Source organism: Myotis yumanensis, unplaced genomic scaffold (assembly GCF_028538775.1).
Source record: "Myotis yumanensis isolate MYYU_CA2020_CCGP unplaced genomic scaffold, mMyoYum1.0.hap1 SCAF_14, whole genome shotgun sequence".
Lineage (NCBI taxonomy): Eukaryota > Metazoa > Chordata > Mammalia > Chiroptera > Vespertilionidae > Myotis > Myotis yumanensis.
The window spans coordinates 13,631,547-13,649,706 of record NW_027223765.1 but is presented as its reverse complement, the minus strand read 5'-3'; the positions used below and the strand labels follow the sequence as shown (position 1 = coordinate 13,649,706).

At 39.7% G+C, this 18,160-nt stretch overlaps 1 protein-coding gene across 1 annotated transcript in view; it reads right to left on the bottom strand.

Annotated features, from left to right (window-relative positions):
• GADL1 (glutamate decarboxylase like 1) overlaps positions 1-18,160 on the bottom strand; it is a 214,296-nt gene that overhangs the window by 109,415 nt on the left and 86,721 nt on the right. The window contains exons 3-4 of the mRNA XM_070391087.1: positions 5,558-5,730; positions 222-348 (exon numbers count right to left, since the gene is read on the bottom strand). Coding sequence (XP_070247188.1) covers positions 222-348; positions 5,558-5,710 — 280 coding nt within the window. The 5' untranslated portion in view covers positions 5,711-5,730. The remainder of the gene's footprint in view (positions 1-221; positions 349-5,557; positions 5,731-18,160) is intronic.

The following is an 18,160-nucleotide window of genomic DNA, read 5'->3' as shown; positions in this document are numbered from 1 at the left end:
CCACAGCCCAGGCATGTGCCATTGACTGGAATCGAAACCTGAGCCTCAGTCCTCAGGCCGGCACTCTATCCACTGAACCAAACTGGCTAGGGCAGAATCACTATGTTTTGATCCAGGTTTCTCATCCATAAACACTGTCATACTCAGCTTTACCATGAGGTAAATAAATCCTGAAGAACATGTACTTATTAGAGGTACTGATCAAGGAAGTAAATTCTTACTAGTTTTGACACTGTAGCGTATGACATCCCGGCAGAGTTCCAACAGCCTGTGGTGTGGCTCTCCTGTGTCTCTCATCTCCAAATCAAGAAGCTGTTTCAGTTGTTCAGGAGGCTGCCATTCACAAACCTGGAGGGTTAGCAATGAAACAGTTAACTGAGCACCCATGAGAGCCACGTATTGAACGAATATTAGAACTCTAACCTTATGAAGCTTCCAGACAAATGGGAGAGACAGGGACTTAAGGTGCAACCACAGTTCAGCATGAAAAGAGCTACCACAATAATGCAGAAGTAATTAAACAAATGAGGGGCCTCACCTTAGATTTGGAAGGTCAAAAATGAACCCAGCAAAGTTTAGGGGCTGGGGTAGTGCAAGGGGCATTCTAGGTGGAAGTAATAGAAGTCACAAAGGCTGAAATACGAATAGAGGAGCCCAGGGCACAGGGGAAGAATGAAGTATGTGTAGTGTGGCTAGAAGAGGCAGCTTGAGGAAGGGAGAGGCAAGAATTAAGGCTGAAATAACAAATTCCTGCTAACATGTCTCTGTGCTTGTATCCTTGCCTCATAGTCTACTAGCAACGTGGCATGGTCATTCCTCTGCTCAAATATTCCCAATAGGCCCCCATATTCTTCACGGGAAAACCAAAGTCCGTACAATGTCCTCAAATGATCCTGTATAATCCGCTTCCCCTGGTAGGGTTCCCCTTCTAGTTGCATCTAGCACTACTTTCCTCCTGGCTGACTCTGCCCTGCCAACCTGGCCTCCTTGCTGTTCTTCAGTGCACCGGGCATACTCCCATCTTAGGGTCTCTGAACTGGTTGTACCCTCCACCTGGAATGCTCCTCCTCCAAATATCCCTACAGCTAATTTCCTCACTGCTTTCAAAGCTCTACTCAAATGTCACTTTCTCAGTGACAGCAATTCTGATTCCCTCATTAATAATCACAAGCTGCACATGAACCCATCTCTACCAATCTCTCCTGACTTTTCTACTCATTATTTTTCTATAGCATGTATCACCTTCCAATATTTATTATGTCCTATATAATCTCCATGGAAGCGGAGACATTTGTTTGTTTGTTCACTGGTCCCAAGTAAATGATGCAGAGCCGGCTACCTAAGGGGATGCTTAATAAAGATATGATGAATGAATAAATAAATGGATGAATGAAAAAATAAGCAAGACTCATATTATTATAGGCTTTATGTAGCATAAAGTGTGAACTTGGCACTAAGGAAGCCATTGGGATATTTTGGATGGGGGAATTATATCATCATATTTGTGTTTTGGATAATAGCTTTTGTTGCTATGTGGAGATTCCAAGTAAAATTGGAAATAAAGGTTACTGTAATAAATCAAGCAAGAAAAGGTGGCAGGCTGGATGAGGGTAGATACTATAAGAATGAAATATTTCTAGAGATATTTGAAATGCTAAATCAATAGAACTTAGAAATCAATTTCACAGTGAGGATGAGGGATAGGAATAATCAAGGATAATACTGAGGTCTCTACCTTGCATGCATGGGTTAATGGTGGTGAGAGGGAGAAGCATCTGGTATGGGTGGGGATGATGAGTTTGGAGAATATTTAGTTTAAGGATTCTCAAGACATCCAAAGGGGTGTAGCAGTTGGTCTGAAGCTGCTGTGAAATATGAGGAAGAGAGGTCAGGCAGACACCGTGATAATCTACAATGGTTGACACAGCTCAGAGAGAACCTATAGCGAAGAGGAAAAGGTGCAGGTTCTCACCTGAGTCATGCCAACATTCAAAAAGTGGGCAAAGGGAGAGAGGCTCCTGTGTGATGTGGGGAACATGCTGAAGAATCGGGGAGAATCCTAGAAGAGTTTAATGCCATTAACACAAAGAATGTTCTGAGAAGAAGAACATAGTCATCACTGTCAAATCCTAGTGAGAAGCCAAATTAGATAAAGACTGTGAAGTGCTCATGGGTGTTATCAACAAGGAGGTGTTCTTGGCAAGAGCAGTGTGACTTAGAGGTAGGAGTGGAGGCCAGATTGCTGTGAAGTGAGGGTGTAGGAGGTGAGGAGATAGAGGGAGGGAGGGGGGAGACAATTTTTTAAAAGTTTGACTGTGGAGGGGAGGAGAGAGACAGAGGAACAGTCAGGAAGTGAGGAGACTAAGTGGTGGGAGATTGTGGGGAACAGGAGGAAATACCAAGTTGTCCAAGAGGTATGAAATTAACCTCTGATGTTAGGACTACAACAGGCGGAGGTAAATCAAAAGTAACAGAAACAATAAGAAGAATTAAGTAGTGATACACACAACAACATGGATGAATCACAAATACATTTTGCTGAGGGAAAATAGCAAGACTCAAAAGGCTACGTGTGAAATGATTCCAGCTATCTGACATTCTGGTAAATACTAAAACTACAAGGACAAAAAACAGAATAATGGCTGCCAGGGTCTAGAGTTGAGGGGAGGGTTTGACTACAGAGGGGCATAAGGAAATTTTGGAGGAGATAGAACTATTCTATATCTTGATTGTGCTGATGGTTCCATGTATTTTCAAAACTCACAGAACAGTACACCAAAAAGAGTAAATTTTACTGAATGTAAATTATGACTCTTTTTTTAAAAGTGGCTGAGAAAGTGTGTCTCCCACAGAGGGTACTAGAAGTAACCATCTCACGAAGTGTGGGGTGTATAAGCAGGACACCTTATTTTTAAAAAAATCTTAAATGTATTGGTGTGATATTGGTTAATAAAATTGTTTCAAGTGTACATTTTTAATATACCTCATCTGTACACTGAGTTGTGTGCCCACCACCCAAAATCATCAAATCTTCTTCCATCACCATGTATTTGACCCCCTTTACCCTTTATTAACCCCCACCTGTCACCTTTTAATGGTACCCTGTTGGGTCTCTAACAAAGTAGGCTAAGTTAGTGGCATAAAAACTTCACCCCCTCCTTCAACCCCAACATAGCTTCCTATCCATGTTCACATGGATAGTCTACACATCTGCTATATTGTGATTGACTTGTGCTTCCTTAATTGATAACTTAGGATCATAAGCCTACCCTTCTCATCTTATCTCCTATTAGTTCCCTATACGAACACTTTTTTTCTAGGCAAAATGGTCCCTTTACTATGTTAAATGCATCTTGTTCTTTTGCAACTCTTTCCATATTTAACTTCCTGCTTTCTTCAACACACAGAGGCTGACTTCTCTGCACCCGTCAAAATCTTACTTAACCTTCACATTCCACGTGAAAGCTCAAAGTGCCCACCCCTCTGTGAAATCCCCCAAGTCAGCCTCAGTCACAGAGCATTTATCACATTCTTATGGGACCCCCTGTTCTCTTTTCCAATGAAAACTTATTCTTCCAATTAGATTATAAATTCAGTTCAAAGCTGAACCTTTCTCTTATTTTTCTTTATATTTCCCTGGGCTAAATATAATGCCTTACCCCTAACTAACACTTGGTTAATATTTAATGACTGAATAAAGGCCAATTTAAAAAAATCTTACCAGAGGAGCAGTGTGCTCCAAAGTAAAGCAGGTGCAAAATATTTCACAAGTACAGATAAGACCAGAAAATGGGCAATTATAAATATATAATCAGGAAATATCAGTGATTTTGCCTTGAACATAGCCATTCAAGGTTCACAATTCATTTCAATCTATTTTGGCATTAGTTTTCCCAAATGCATGTGATCAAAAATTCAGAATATATTCCGGTTCACATTCAAAATGTTTTCTAAATGACTTTTATTTCCGACTAATAGAATTGGAATAAAAATCTCTTCATCTCTCCTATCTGTTGATCCATTTGTTGGTAACCCAATTCTGTTATAAATGGTGATCAATGTGAAAAGGATAATTTGGGGATTTTATGAAACATATAGAGGAGTAAGTAGTTAAAGGCACAGACTCTGAAGCCAGACTGCCTGTGTTTCAGTGCCAGCTCTGATGCTTACTAGCATGTGATCTTAGGCAGAGTACTTAACCTCTCTGTGTCTCATTTTTCCCCTCATTTCTAAAATGTAGTTACTAAACAGTACCTGCCTCTTAGGGGTTTTTAAGGATTAAATGAACAAATACATATGGTGTAGTCCTTAGAACAGCATCTGGTACATCGTTAAGCACTCTAAAGAGTAGACATTATTAGTAGTGGTTCCCATATCATTTTTAATCTGATTTTGAGCCCCAATTTGAAACCTAAAATCAATGCTTGGTACCTGTCAGAAGTCAGACTTAACAACCAAAGATTTCTAACCTAACCTCAGACAAGCTCCTGTAAGGACCCTCAGATAAATTGTAAAACTTTTCACACCCTTTCTAACTTCTGCTTGGTTTTTATTAGCTACATAAAGAATGTGAATCAAAAAATGGGAAGCAAAATGTGTTTCACAGAGTGTATAAGTCTGACCATCAGGTTATTTATCGTCTATATTATTACCTAGGGCAGAAAGCTTCATCCATGTGCTTCATGGCCTTATGTGCCTAAGTTCTGGAGTCCCAGACAATCTCCCAGCAAATAATGACTGTGAAGAGTTAACCCTTCCATGCCTGGCCAGTGTGGTTCAGTGGTTGAGCATTGACCTATGAACCAGGAGGTCACAGTTCAATTCTCCTTCAGAGCACATGCCACGGTTGTGGGCTTGACCCTCAGCGGGGGGTATGCAGGAGGCAGCAAATCAATGATTATCTCTCATCATTGATGTTTCTCTCTCTCTCCCCCCCCCCCCTTCCTCTCTGAAATCAATTATACATATATATAACTAGAGGTCCAGTGCACAGATTCGCACACTGGTGAGGGTCCCTCAGCCTGGCCTGCGGGGATTGGGCTGAAACTGACTCTCTGACATCCCCCAAGGGGTCCCAGATTGCGAGAAGGTGCAGGCCAGGCAGAGGGACTCCACCGGTGCACGATCGTGGCCGGGGAGGACCTGCAGGAGGGCTCTAGGGCATGTCCGGCCCATCTCGCCCAGTCCTGATCCGCTGGACTCCAGCAGCAAGCTAACCTACCGGTCGGAGCGTCTACCCCCTGGTGGTCAGTGTGCGTCATAGCAACTAGTCGAATGGTTGAACAGTAGGACACTTAGCATATTAGGCTTTTATTATATAGGATTTTTTTAAAAAAAATTTTAAATGCTACCCCTTCCAGGAAAGCAGATACAGGGTGGGAAAGACAAATGCAACTTTAGTATCTGGGCAGCCCCTTGAAACAAAGGTATAAAGAAAATTAAAATGTGCACTTGCCATTTCCCTTACATCTAGCCATCCAGATTTTGGGTGGGGGGTGGGGAGGGGGAAAATATCTTTCCTCATTCCTGGGATTGCTGATAGACTATTTTCTTTTACCTTCTCGTTGACATCTGTTGCCTTTAAAACCACCTCTTCCATTATTAGCCTACAGGCCTCTTCAACAAACTTTTCTCCTGCCTTTGCATCTGTGGTGGGACCATTCAGTATGACCCCGTCCACGAGAACAGCGCTCTTCTTAGTTGAAACCATCTCTTGTTGATCAGTATCTCCTGGAAGCACACACAAAAAATTGTGTATGAGAGATAATCTAAGTAGACCACAACAAAACACAGGGTAAAAAATGAGTCACCACCCCAGCTTCAAATGGCATGATTTATTTTAATACATTTGCAGCATTGAAGCTGACAGTTTCTTATATGGTGCTCAAGGGTAGAGTTAGGGAAAGAAACCTCTATGTTCCATTTCTGCAGCCTCCTGTTCAGCATCAGGGAGTGTGGATGAGCTCACATAATTTAAATTCAACTGATATTACCCATTCTTACAAACACCTTTCGAAAGATCTTGGTAAACACAAAGCCCATGTCTATTGCATGAACACACCCTTTCTTGCAATTTCTTAAGGATATCCATATATTTCCTTTTAATAAGTCATCCCTAAAGTAGAAGAAACAATAATGCAGCGTCACTTTTCTTAACTTCACATTTTAAGCATATGTTTAAATGACCCTCTATATTATAGACAGTGCTTTGTCCCCAGAGGTCCCTCCCCCCGTTTAAATCTCCTCAGCCATTTCCTACTGAAAAAAAAAATGTGAAGCATGATGGTTTGCATAAACCCATATTTAATGGCTTTAAACTTCTCAAGCTTGCAGTTTAGGCCCAGGCGGAAGGATGGGACAGGACATTTTGGGGACGACACAGCTGCTGGTCAGTGACTAACAGTTAAAAGTCAGCGTGGAAATTTATAGCTGAGAATAAAGGATCATCCTCCACAAAAATAACATTGACAACTGAATCCAGATATCCAATCAATATCTGCTACACGTGTTGATTTGATTGTTTTTCTTTGTCTAAATAGTATCTCTCTCTCCTCCTTATAATGCTCATGTTCATTTAGTTGTGGAAATTGACAGAAACAAATTTTGTAAGTATTTCTCAGCCCAGCACCTAGCCCAGTGCCTTGTGTATACTCTCTAAAACTGCCTTACGTATGCTGATGGTCGAACTGTATTACAAATATTTTTATATTTATTGAGGGCTCTAAGAGTATTAGCATGTATTATGTGGTTGAGTTTGTCTTCTCCTCAACATTAAATGTTCTGATAAAGTCCTGAGGTTTATAAACTCTTTCATTCTATTACTGCCAAACTCAAATGGTGTCCCTGGAGGCAGAGGGAAATGTCACGGGAACATTCCCCAATTTGGGAAAGATGGGACCTGCAGCGAGAGATGAGTCTTTATCCTCACACTGGAGGCTGAACCACCCAGAGCTCCAACGTTGAACTTTCGTTCCATCCCTCACATTCACTTATCTTTCACTTGAAAGCATGTATTTAACATGGTTGAGGGCTGAATGCTGAAGCAATAGAATTTCACTATTAGACGGAAATGCTTTACACCTAAAGGCACTTTCCTCCCCCCGATTTTAGGTCCTAAAAATAAACTGGAAAAGAGGACAATTATTCAGGAAACCCTGGTTATGTCAGTAGGCAGTGCTGTTATAAAGCACACAGAAAAAGTTAGTGATTTTTTTTTACCTCATTAGTGGGATTGTGGGTTTTTATTGCCTAGGGAATAGCAGCCTCTCAGATGAGAGTCTCTCTCTCCTCTCTCCTCTCTTCTCTCTCTCTCTCTCTCTCTCTCACACACACACACACACACACACACAATGTCAAACACCAACTTGCAACTACTGAAATTGGAATTAAAATGATCTGTCTCCATAACAACCAATCAAAGAAATGCCCATAATTCATACAATTATTTAGAAGGAAATACTATAAAAACTGGGTATAGATTATTCCTCTTTTCTTGATAGATATGTTTCATTTCTACTGCCAAATGGCACCACGTGACTCTTCCTCTCCCTGCATTTTCCCAAATTGGAAAAGACCCTCTGGAGATTGCACAGTAGGTCACACTGTGACCTTTGGGGATGCAACCCTAGGACTTCCAATCTAACTGCTAGAGTTATAGTGGTTAATAACAGTCTTTCAATTGAAGGAATCATCCATGTAGCCAGAATATGACTGCTTTTTATTATGCTCTTTCCTGAAACCATCAAATACTAGTCCAAACCACCATCAAATGCTTACATTAGTGCAGCAGCCTCCCAACTGATCCCCCAGCCTCCACTTGTACCCTGTATGCCATGTGGACTAATCTCAACATAGTAGCTCCTATGTTCCTTTGAAAAGATCATTCAGATCACATGACGACTACTATACTCAAACCATCCCATGTTCCTTTGAAAAGATCATTCAGATCACATGACAACTACTATACTCTAACCATCCAATGGCCATTTATCGCATTAAACCAATGATCAAGTTCTTTTTTTTTTTTTTTAAATTATTTTTTTTTAAATATATTTTTTATTGATTTTTTTACAGAGAGGAAGGGAGAGAGATAGAGAGTTAGAAACATCGATGAGAGAGAAACACCGATCAGCTGCCTCCTGCACATCTCCCACTGGGGAAGTGCCCGCAACCCAGGTACATGCCCCTGACCGGAACCGAACCTGGGACCCTTCAGTCCGCAGGCCGACGCTCTATCCACTGAGCCAAACCGGTCTCGGCAATGATCAAGTTCTTATAATGACCTCTATGGCCTTCAATGAGCCACTTTCCCATTATCTCTTGGACCATAAATTTCATCTCTTATTTCTGTCCTCTAAGCTCATCACTTTGGCTTCTTCAATTTTCTTTGATTTTTTTTCTTAAACACCAGCTTCTTAGCGAGGCCTTCCTTGATAACCCTACTTAAAACTGCAACCACTTCTTCCCCTCAGCTTCTCTCTCTTCTTTATTTGTTGCAGACTCTAATAAATTCTCTGAAGAAAATTACCTGAATGACTTGATAGAATACAGACAAGAAGTTATTTTAGAGCCTGGTCAGGGGACAGCATTCTGAAGAAGCCACATTTGAACTGAGACGTGAAAGAGGAGACGGAGCCAGACCTAGAAAAAGAGACCAGTCCGGGTAGAAGGAACAGAAAAATGCAAATAATCAGTAAATTGGCCTCTTAAAGAAATAGAAAGAGATCAATGTGGCTTAAGTGTGAGAACAAGGAGAAGGCAGGAATAAGTGAGATTTGGAGAGATAGATCAGGTAAGGTATTTTATTCTAAAAGCAACAGGAAGCTGTTTAAAGATTTCTACATAGAGGAGCAACATGATCTAGTTTGCAGTTATAAGATTACCCTGATACCAAGAGGATGATGGAATGTCAGAGGCAGATGTAGAAACAGGGACATTGCTTAGGAGGCTACTGCAGAAGTCCAGGCACCAGACCATGGCAGCTTTGATCAGGAAGGAGGCGGCAGAAATGTAGCAAAGTGGGAGACATTTCGGCGGTAAAGCCAAGAGGACTTGCTGAGGAAGTAGATGTAGGGGGTCAAGAAAACAAAAGAACCTAAGGTGACTCCTGGGGTTGGGGCCTGAGACACCAGGGGAATGCTGGGGGCCATACTGCTATGAAGGCCACTAGAAAAGGACAAGTTGGGTAAGTGGGTGGTGAGGTGGGGGTAGAGTATCAAGATTTTCTCACCGATTAGTAGAAAATGCTTATGATGGGGTAGAAACAAAGGTCATGGCAAGAACATTCGTGATAAAAAAAAAAGTAAGCAAACATGAACGAGGCAGAAAAATGTATGTGTCTGTGTCCAGGAAACCTCGAGAACTGCTGTTTGTCCAAGGGGCAGGGTCTGTAAATGGGAAAAGTGACTACTGAGAAGGAGACCTCGTGACTGACCTTACAGGAGCTTGAATAGAGACTGAGGACTTTAGATGTTACTTGGTGGGCAACAGGCAGCCATTGAGAACTTCCGACGGGATAGGAGAGTGCTTCAGAAAGATGCAGTGAGCACTCATGTAGAGTTCAGATGGGAAAACAAGAATTGGAGGTGGGGAGATTTGATGGCAATAATCCAGGCCAAGGAGAGGGAGGACATGAACCAGATAAAAGATAAGACAGTAGGTTTATATTTATTTTAATCTCTCCCCTACACTAGTGTTACTGAAAACTTGGATCCAAAAATCCTCTGTCATTTAATGAGCCCTGCCACTGTCCATGGGTAGGATCATTTTCTATCCTCTAATAACCCTGTGTTCTAAAATGATCGTTAGATGAAAACGTTACAGAATAAGATAGGAACAAAATCATTTTGTGCATCCATGCATTGGCTCCTCCCTTGCAAAGGGTGGATGAAAATATAACATTTCTGGGAAGTGACATCTTTCCATCACCCAGGGTTTTATTTTACGAGGTCCTGTTGCATCAGCATCTGGGATGCCAGTGAAATGATGATTCAGATTCTGTTGAAATACCAAGGCACTGCCTTCAACAAAAGAGCTGGGTCCATGAGCATCATCTATTCTCTGAGAGGACAAGCTCCTCAGAAGGGGAATCTCTGAAACAGCGCTCCCCCCCCCCTCAAAAAAAAAGCAGCTGTCAGTGCCCTGTCCATGGTCAATCAATGCACCATAAATCCTATCTATTGATTTTTAACTTCAAAAATATTTTCCTTTCACTGGGTACCAGGCCAGTAACTGGGTAACCTTCTGATGTTTTCAGAGGAGTAAGTTTTCCAGAGACATCTATCAACTATTCCTATTGCTTGAGTAAACAGTACTTAACAAGCTTTGTATAAGGTTGTTAGACGTCTTTGTCATACCTATAGGAAGCTCTTAGGAACCCCCCACTCCCACCCCACCACCCTACCTTTAAACCTTATGAACTTCTCCGATGGGTACAAGTTCAGTTCTCGGGGGCTTGAATTAAGTTGGGCTCCAGGAGAAAACTGGATTTGGCAAACCTACAGGGTAAATTGTAGCCAAGGCTGTAGAGCGTGGCTGTGGATGATGTACTTTTATTGGGCTCCAAGGGAGCTATTCCTCCAAGGTGCAATGTGTTCCCCAGGAGCCGTACACTGTCTTCCTTCACCTTCAGTAGCCACTGCCAGTTCCTGTGGCCATTCCCCCCTCTGCCATCTTGGCTTCTTGTCCTCTCTGAGTCTTCATTGTCTACATATGTTTGTAAAGCATCCGATTTTACTTGTTGCTTTATCAGTGATGCCTGTCTTTTCTGAGATTTAATACCAAGTAGGTAGAATGCCCAATTTTAGTTTGCTTGTTTGCTTGGGGTGTTGTTAGCCTAACCAGCATTCAACTGGAGCCATCCTTCCCCCGGGACACTGTCTTGGGCGGCACCATCAGTTAAGGTTATCTGCTTTTGTGGGTATCTCCAAGTCCCAACTATTCCATATCTCCAGAGTTGCCTTGGCTCCTATCTTTCCCAAGGCCTAATTATTTAGCTCTCTCTCCACTTCTATGAGTTCTCCAAGATCCTTTCAATAACGCCCCCACCGCCCTCTTAGTGAGTGTCATTCTATATTCTGTGAAACTAGGGAACCATAACTAACACTCTGAATAACTTCGCATCTTTAGGCATTTCAACTAAGGAAAGTTAAAACAACTAGACACACCTTACTAAGTATACTCTCTGGTCCCTTAGAGTCTCCCATGTATTTGTATTGTTCTCCAAAGCTGGAAGGTCACTCAGTCACCATCAGAAAATAAATATAGTGTTTTCTTCTTTCTCTTTTTAAAAAACATTCCACTTACGTATAAGTCTGGATGCTTGAGGTCAATGAGTAGAGTACTATCTTAGCAAAAAAGACACTAGAACAATACTGCCAAAAATAAATATAAAACAAGCCATTGTATGACTTTCCTTTCCTTTCTAGAAGCAGTATGGCAAAAAGGAATCAAAAAAATACAACTGTACTTACTAAACAATAATAATAATTAACATTTAAGGTGCCTAGGAACTGAACTTGGCACCTTATATGAATTACCTTATTTAATCTTCATAATAAATCTATGATGAAAATACCTTCATTAATTTCGTTTTTCAGATAGGGAATTTGAGGCCAGAGAGATGAAAATAATTGTCCACATCACATAGCTAGTAAGTGGTAGAGTCAGATGTTAAAGCCGAACAGCCTAAGTTCAGAAGTTATGTTGATAATTACTACATTTTACCTTTTTCACAAAAAGCAAACAAGAAAATATTGCTTCTTGTGCCTCATAAACCACACTAAACTATCTGAACACATATTTTGTACTCCTAAGCAAGAAGTGATTATCTTGGAACTATGTATTAAGTTGCAATGTGATGCAATTTAATATATAGTTTTAAAACCAATTTGCTAAGTGTTGACTTCAGGATTTTAAATGTATTCCACTTCACCAGCAATTTAAATGAAAATTTAAATAAATGCTATAAATGGCTGCCTCGTTTGCATGATCCATTGATTAACTCTGATATGAGGCTCATCTGTACTCCAGGTTCAGTCTCCTAGCCTTGGTCTTGGGAAGATCATCTTCTAGGTGAGTGAGGGCAATTGTTCTCAGCTTCTTAGTACCTCTACACACATACTGTGACATTCACATGTGGCCGCCCTAAAATGCAGAAATTTGCATTGACCAGAACACTTTTGTGGGGTTTATTAAATGTAATTGGAAAGAAAATACTATGAAGCTGCTTGGAATACAGCTCAAAGGAAAAAAATAGATGATCTAAACTTCCAAAGCTGGGGGACTCTGTTAGTTGGAGAGCAAATGCATTGCTAAGTGGGATATACAAATTTGGGGTCAGACATGAATTGCTCAGTGATGTAGATTTTCCTTCTTATCCTTTAGGCTACATAGAATTAACTTTACTCGCATATAAAATCAGAGCAAATATTCTAAAAAAATTTACCTGGGAGCCAACACAGTCACATCAACTATATTATAGACGGTGCCCCTATATGCAGAAGCTCTGGGGATGCCTACATATCTCACTGCTACTCTGGTGTTGGTAAATGAAGTATTCACAGAATACCACACAAACAGATCATGAAGACTTGGCATAGGTATGCCACAACTGATACCCACTCATGCATGGGTTTGTATCCATCTAGAATTTGTGCCAAGGTTGCTTTTGCCAACTTCATGAAGGAACATGGGATCTTAGAGCTTGACAAGCATTTACAAGATAATTTAGCAAATGTCCTGGTTTTTTTAATTTAATGGAACTGAGAATTACTGGCACATACAGTGTTTGATGCTTCGATATGCTCTTCTACGGGTCTGTCAGAGCCTCTCAGGGTTGTCCACACTTCACCTCTCATAAGAATGTAGAGCCTATTTGACATAGTAATGGTTAGCATTTATTTAGCATTTACTATGTGCCAGGTTTTTAGGAAGTCCTTCATAAACAGTAGTGTGTTTATCACACATAAGAACCCTGTGAAGATACAAACAACTAAAACTCACTCTGGTTAAGTTAAGCAAACAAATAATTTATTGGGAGGGTGCATCAGTTTTCTAGAGTCGTGTAACAAATTACCACGAAATTTAGTAGCTTAATCCTACCAGACCTGAGGCCCTGAACCTAACTGTCCCCTATACCTGGGCTCCTGAGCATTAAAGAGTAAAAACCAACATGATATAGAAAAATGTTAGTTACATGCAAACAAGTGGTTAGAATAAGATGGAACTTGGAGACATTGTAGAAAATAGGTCTACCTTTCATCTACCTTTCATCTAGCGCCAATATTCCATCTTTGTGTGGAAATTACCGAAAAATCAGTACAGCGGTCTGGTAGGGTTAAAACAACAATGATGTATTATTTCTCATGATGCTATGACTTAGCTGGGTAATTCTGCTGGTCTTGTCTAGGCTCACTCACACAATTGATCAACTTGCGTGTTGGCTTGGAGTTGAGTTTAGCTGGGAAGATTGAGATTGCTTCAACCTCTCTGTCCACGTAAGTTTTCATTACCAAAGAGATTAGATGGTCTTCTTCACAAGGTACAAAGTAGTGAAGGCACTCACATTATGTGCTTTTGCGCAAATCTTCATACACTTTATGAAACAAGGATCAAACCCAATTCTACAAATATGGAAATAAGAATCAGAAAGGTTAGTTAACTTGATGAAGGTCATATAGCTGGTGTAGTAAAAAGCAGAGCTGATATTCAAACCATAATTGATGCAATGTCTCTTCTCTTTTCATTAAACCATGCTTCCTCTTTCATCGGGGAGATTGGACTAACACACACACAAAACAATAAAAAAAACAATTAACAACTAAGCTGGCATATTAAATTGAACACTTCTGGGCAAAACTGTCATCATATGTATGTTCCACAATTACTTTCTAAAATTCTGTTTTGTTGTGCCATCAACTTGAAAAATAAGGCCACCGATGAAGAATATTAGGAAATTGAATTTTTCATAGATTTTCTTTCTCCTCTATCACTGCTTCATACAAATTAGGTACTGAAATAAAACTGAGCTGATGGCATAACAGAATATACCATGATGAAAATACACATGAAGGAAATATGTTCCCTGAATGTATTATTTGACCCACATAGCATCTGAAACAACAGATATGTCATAAATATCCACTAAGTCTCTATTGATTGTGCAAGTCAATACAAAGCATTAGGGGATCAAACAACAAAGGACCCAGAATACTGAGTTGGGAATAGACTTATCAGCTAAGAAACTCAAACAAAGGGAGGACTTAGCAATATATTTAATGGGCAAAAAATGGAGTGTGGAATTTTAAGATTTGTCAATGCTGCAGCTAAATCACCAAAACAGATTTTAATATTTAATGATGGCTTGCTGACATCAAATAATTCAGACAGTTGCTCTGTAACATTTCCCATTAAGAAGCTCCTGAATGCTGAAATTTTTAAACACTGCATCAAGACATCTCAGATGCTGGTGGAAACAAACAAACAAACAAACAAACAATACAATTCTGATTTATCCAGTATTTTGCAGGGCTGACTTCTGACTTTTAATGATCTGCTCTGACAATATGAATAGAAAGAATCCTCTGGAATTTGAGATGGGGGAGTTTTAGTTGAACTCTAGCCCTATATAGTTCTGTAAGTAGTACTTTAACATCTCTGATTAAGCATGCTCTTAGCTAAATGATGCTTGACAATGATTTGCCATATTCTGTCAATGATTCTATGGCTAATGTCAGTTTTTCAATTATATTCCTATTCATGTAATTAACATAAATCACCTTCCAGCATTTCTGAAAGTGTTCCTCACAACACAATCAACCCCCTTCAGGCATAGGAAGCTATGTTATCTCAAAAGTATCTCTGTACTATTTCGCTTAAACAAAGAGTTTGTAGGCAGGAATTAATGAAGGGATAATTCAGCTTCAAATGACCATATGACTGATTGACATTTGACACCCATTGCTTTTCCCTTTAAAAAACGGAGAACTTATCTACTAAGCCTCACTTACCATGGGACACTTCATCAGGAGACCTAAGACCAGCTTTGTGCATGTTTATCTTTGGCAATCACACTGCTCAAGTCAGTGCCTGTGTTAATGGCAGTGGCTAAAGCACCACTTTCATGTATTGCAAGGCTATTTGTGGCACCATTACCTTTATGACACTCAGATATACTAGAAAACATAGCATCTTTATTTTGGTCCCTAATTAATCTTGTCTTCCCTTGAGTACCCATTGCTGGAAAGAGGTAACAAAATTTATTTTATTTGACCCACATAGCATCTTAAAATTTGGTCAGATATAATAAATTGAATAGTCCCTTTAGGCAATGCTCAGGTTTACTGGGTAAAAGGGCTTGACCTCTCAGACTTCCATTCCCCACCTCACCTAATACTGTTCTTAATGGTTTCTAGTTACATGGAGAGAAAAGCATGTGTTACTCAACTTTAAGATGGAGGAAGAGTGGTAGGTCCTTGAGTCAGTGTGGTGTCCACTGGCACCTTTGTTTCTGGGCAATCTCACTTATCTACGTCTTTACTCCTTTCCTGAAAATCAGGGCTGAGGCATATTCGTGGTCTCTTTTCTCTCATCTTGGCCAGGTACTGGGGGAGCTTGCTGTTGGGGGTGGTATCCTCTGGGCTTATGCCACATCCTTAATAAGGTATCTCATCAGGCTCCCCAATAGAAAATAGATCAGGTCCATCCCCTGGTTTCTGCCTTCTTCCTTATCAGAGTGGGATCCTGGGAGGATCAAGGGTACACAATCCTGCTACCTTCCTCTGAGGGTCCTTCTGAGTCACCTCCACTCCTTAAGGAACTAAATCCAGACTCTCCCACATCCGACTTCACTGAACCTTCACTTTTGCTTGGAATTAGTTCCAAGGTGGTCTTGTTTCAGGTGATGTTGGTCAAGATCTCTGTTGTTGTCTTCAGTATTTCCATAATCTACTACCCCTCCCTGCCCTTGACTTGGATTGTAAGTAATAAGAAATAGAGACCAGGTCTTTCAACACTTGCTTCTCATGCTTCAATCTCTCTCTCTCTATTTTTAAATTTAAAAAATATATTTTTATTGATTTCAGAGAGGAAGGGAGACCTCCTGGTTCATAGGTTGAGGCTCAACCAATGAGCAACACTGGACGGGCTCAATCTCTTTTTCTCTCCCCATTATCAACTCAGATTATAATGGAGATTCTTTTCATTGCCTCTTCCTACAATAACTATTGCTTTTTTGGATCCTAACTTCTTGGATAACTTTTAAAGGTGTAAAAGAGTATCTTCTCTGTGCTAAGGACAAAATTCCATGATTATGTCTTCTAGGCCTAGTAGATCATGTTAAAGGGGGAAATAAAAGAATTTAGAAAGCCCTATCTCAAGGCAATAGCCTGACTTGTAAAACTATTGTTTTGTTTTGAAACTCTCATTTTGGCCACTGGAACCTAAACAGTAATTGTCTTTCTCTTTGCATTCTACTTGTAAAGATCATAATCTCTCTCAGGAATACAACTGCTGGCAAAGAAGCAAGGTATTCAGAAAGAGCAGACAAGCGTAGCAATATTATTTTGAATCTGTTCTAAAATTGGATTGTGGTGAGGGATGCACAATTCTGTAAATTAACTAAAAATTGCATTGCACATTCACACAGGCGAATTTTGTAATATATAAGTCACCTCAACAAAGCTCTTAAAAATCAGGTACAGTGTAAAAAAGAGTGAAAAACAATTTTTCTGCACCTTGTAAGCTGTACTGTGGACCACTTAATGGTGATGCTGGTGGGAGCAGTGGAAACAGAACAAGTTAGGAGAGAAGATGCAGTCATTGTTCTCTCCACAAGAGTTAGAGATCAATCATACTCCCAGTGAGAAGAAAGCTATGCTTTTCCTTTAAATTGGAACTTACCTGCCAACTTTGTTTACATGTGTATCTCTTGAGCAATAAAATGTTATCAATGGGTTCAAATCATGAGCACAAACTATAATTAATCATGTATATGTTTACATGAAAATATGTTTTCCATTTATACACACTCTTACCTGGCCATTGCAAATATCTAGAACATATACAAGAATACAGATGAATTCAAAATAAATAGAAAATTGTCAATATAACAGATAATTATAAACTCTTCTCATATAGACCTTTTTCATACCTCATTCAGAAGCAATCCACCTTATATTATGTACAAGTCCAACCTCTTGTGTGATAAAAAGAAACACACAAGAAGATGAGATAACCATGTTACAAGCAATAAATTGAAGGAAGTGTGGCAAGTGATGATTAAAGATGCTACTATTATTTATGAGAGAAAAGAAAATATAGTTGACACCTACAGGAGACTGTAATGAGGGAAATACAAACAATATAAAAAAAGATGCAAGAATTCAAGAACAGAAATCTGACATCATTCAATGAAAGGACAATCAGCTGGGCACATCTCAGCTCTTGAGAAATGTTATAATGTTATCCAGTCACAATGGCAATGCTAAGATATACAAAAGAAGATTAAACTTGTTCAGGGAAGCAAGCATATTTTTAAATTATTTTATAAATATTTCTATCCTTAAATATCATTTTTGTTTATTTGTTTTTTTAGTTTTTAAATTAGATTTTCTCTTATTGTAGTGGTAAAAACATATAACATAATATTTACCGATTATTTTTAAGTTTATAGTTCACTACGTTAAGTATATTCACATTGTTACAATACAGGTCTCCAGAACTTTTTCATCTTCAGAACTGAAACTCTATACCCATGAAATACTTATCCTTCTTTCCCTCTCCTCCCAACCTCTGGTGACCACCCTTCTACTTTCTGTTTCTATGAATTTGACTACTCTAGGTACCTCATATAAGTGGAATCATACAATATTTGTCTTTGTGTGATTGGCTTATTCACTTAGCATAATGTCCTCAAGGTTCATACCTGTTGTAGCATGTTATGGGGTTTCTATCTTTTTTAAGGCTAAATAATATGCTATCATATTTACACTAGTGACCAGTCACTATGGTCTCTGTTCTACTGCATCGGTCTATCTGTCTGTCTTTAGGCCAGTACCACACTGTTTTGATTATTGTAGCTTTGAAATATGTTTTTAACTCAGAAAGTGTGGATCCTCCAGCTTGTGTTGTTTTTCAAAATTGTTTTGGCTATCAGGGTCCC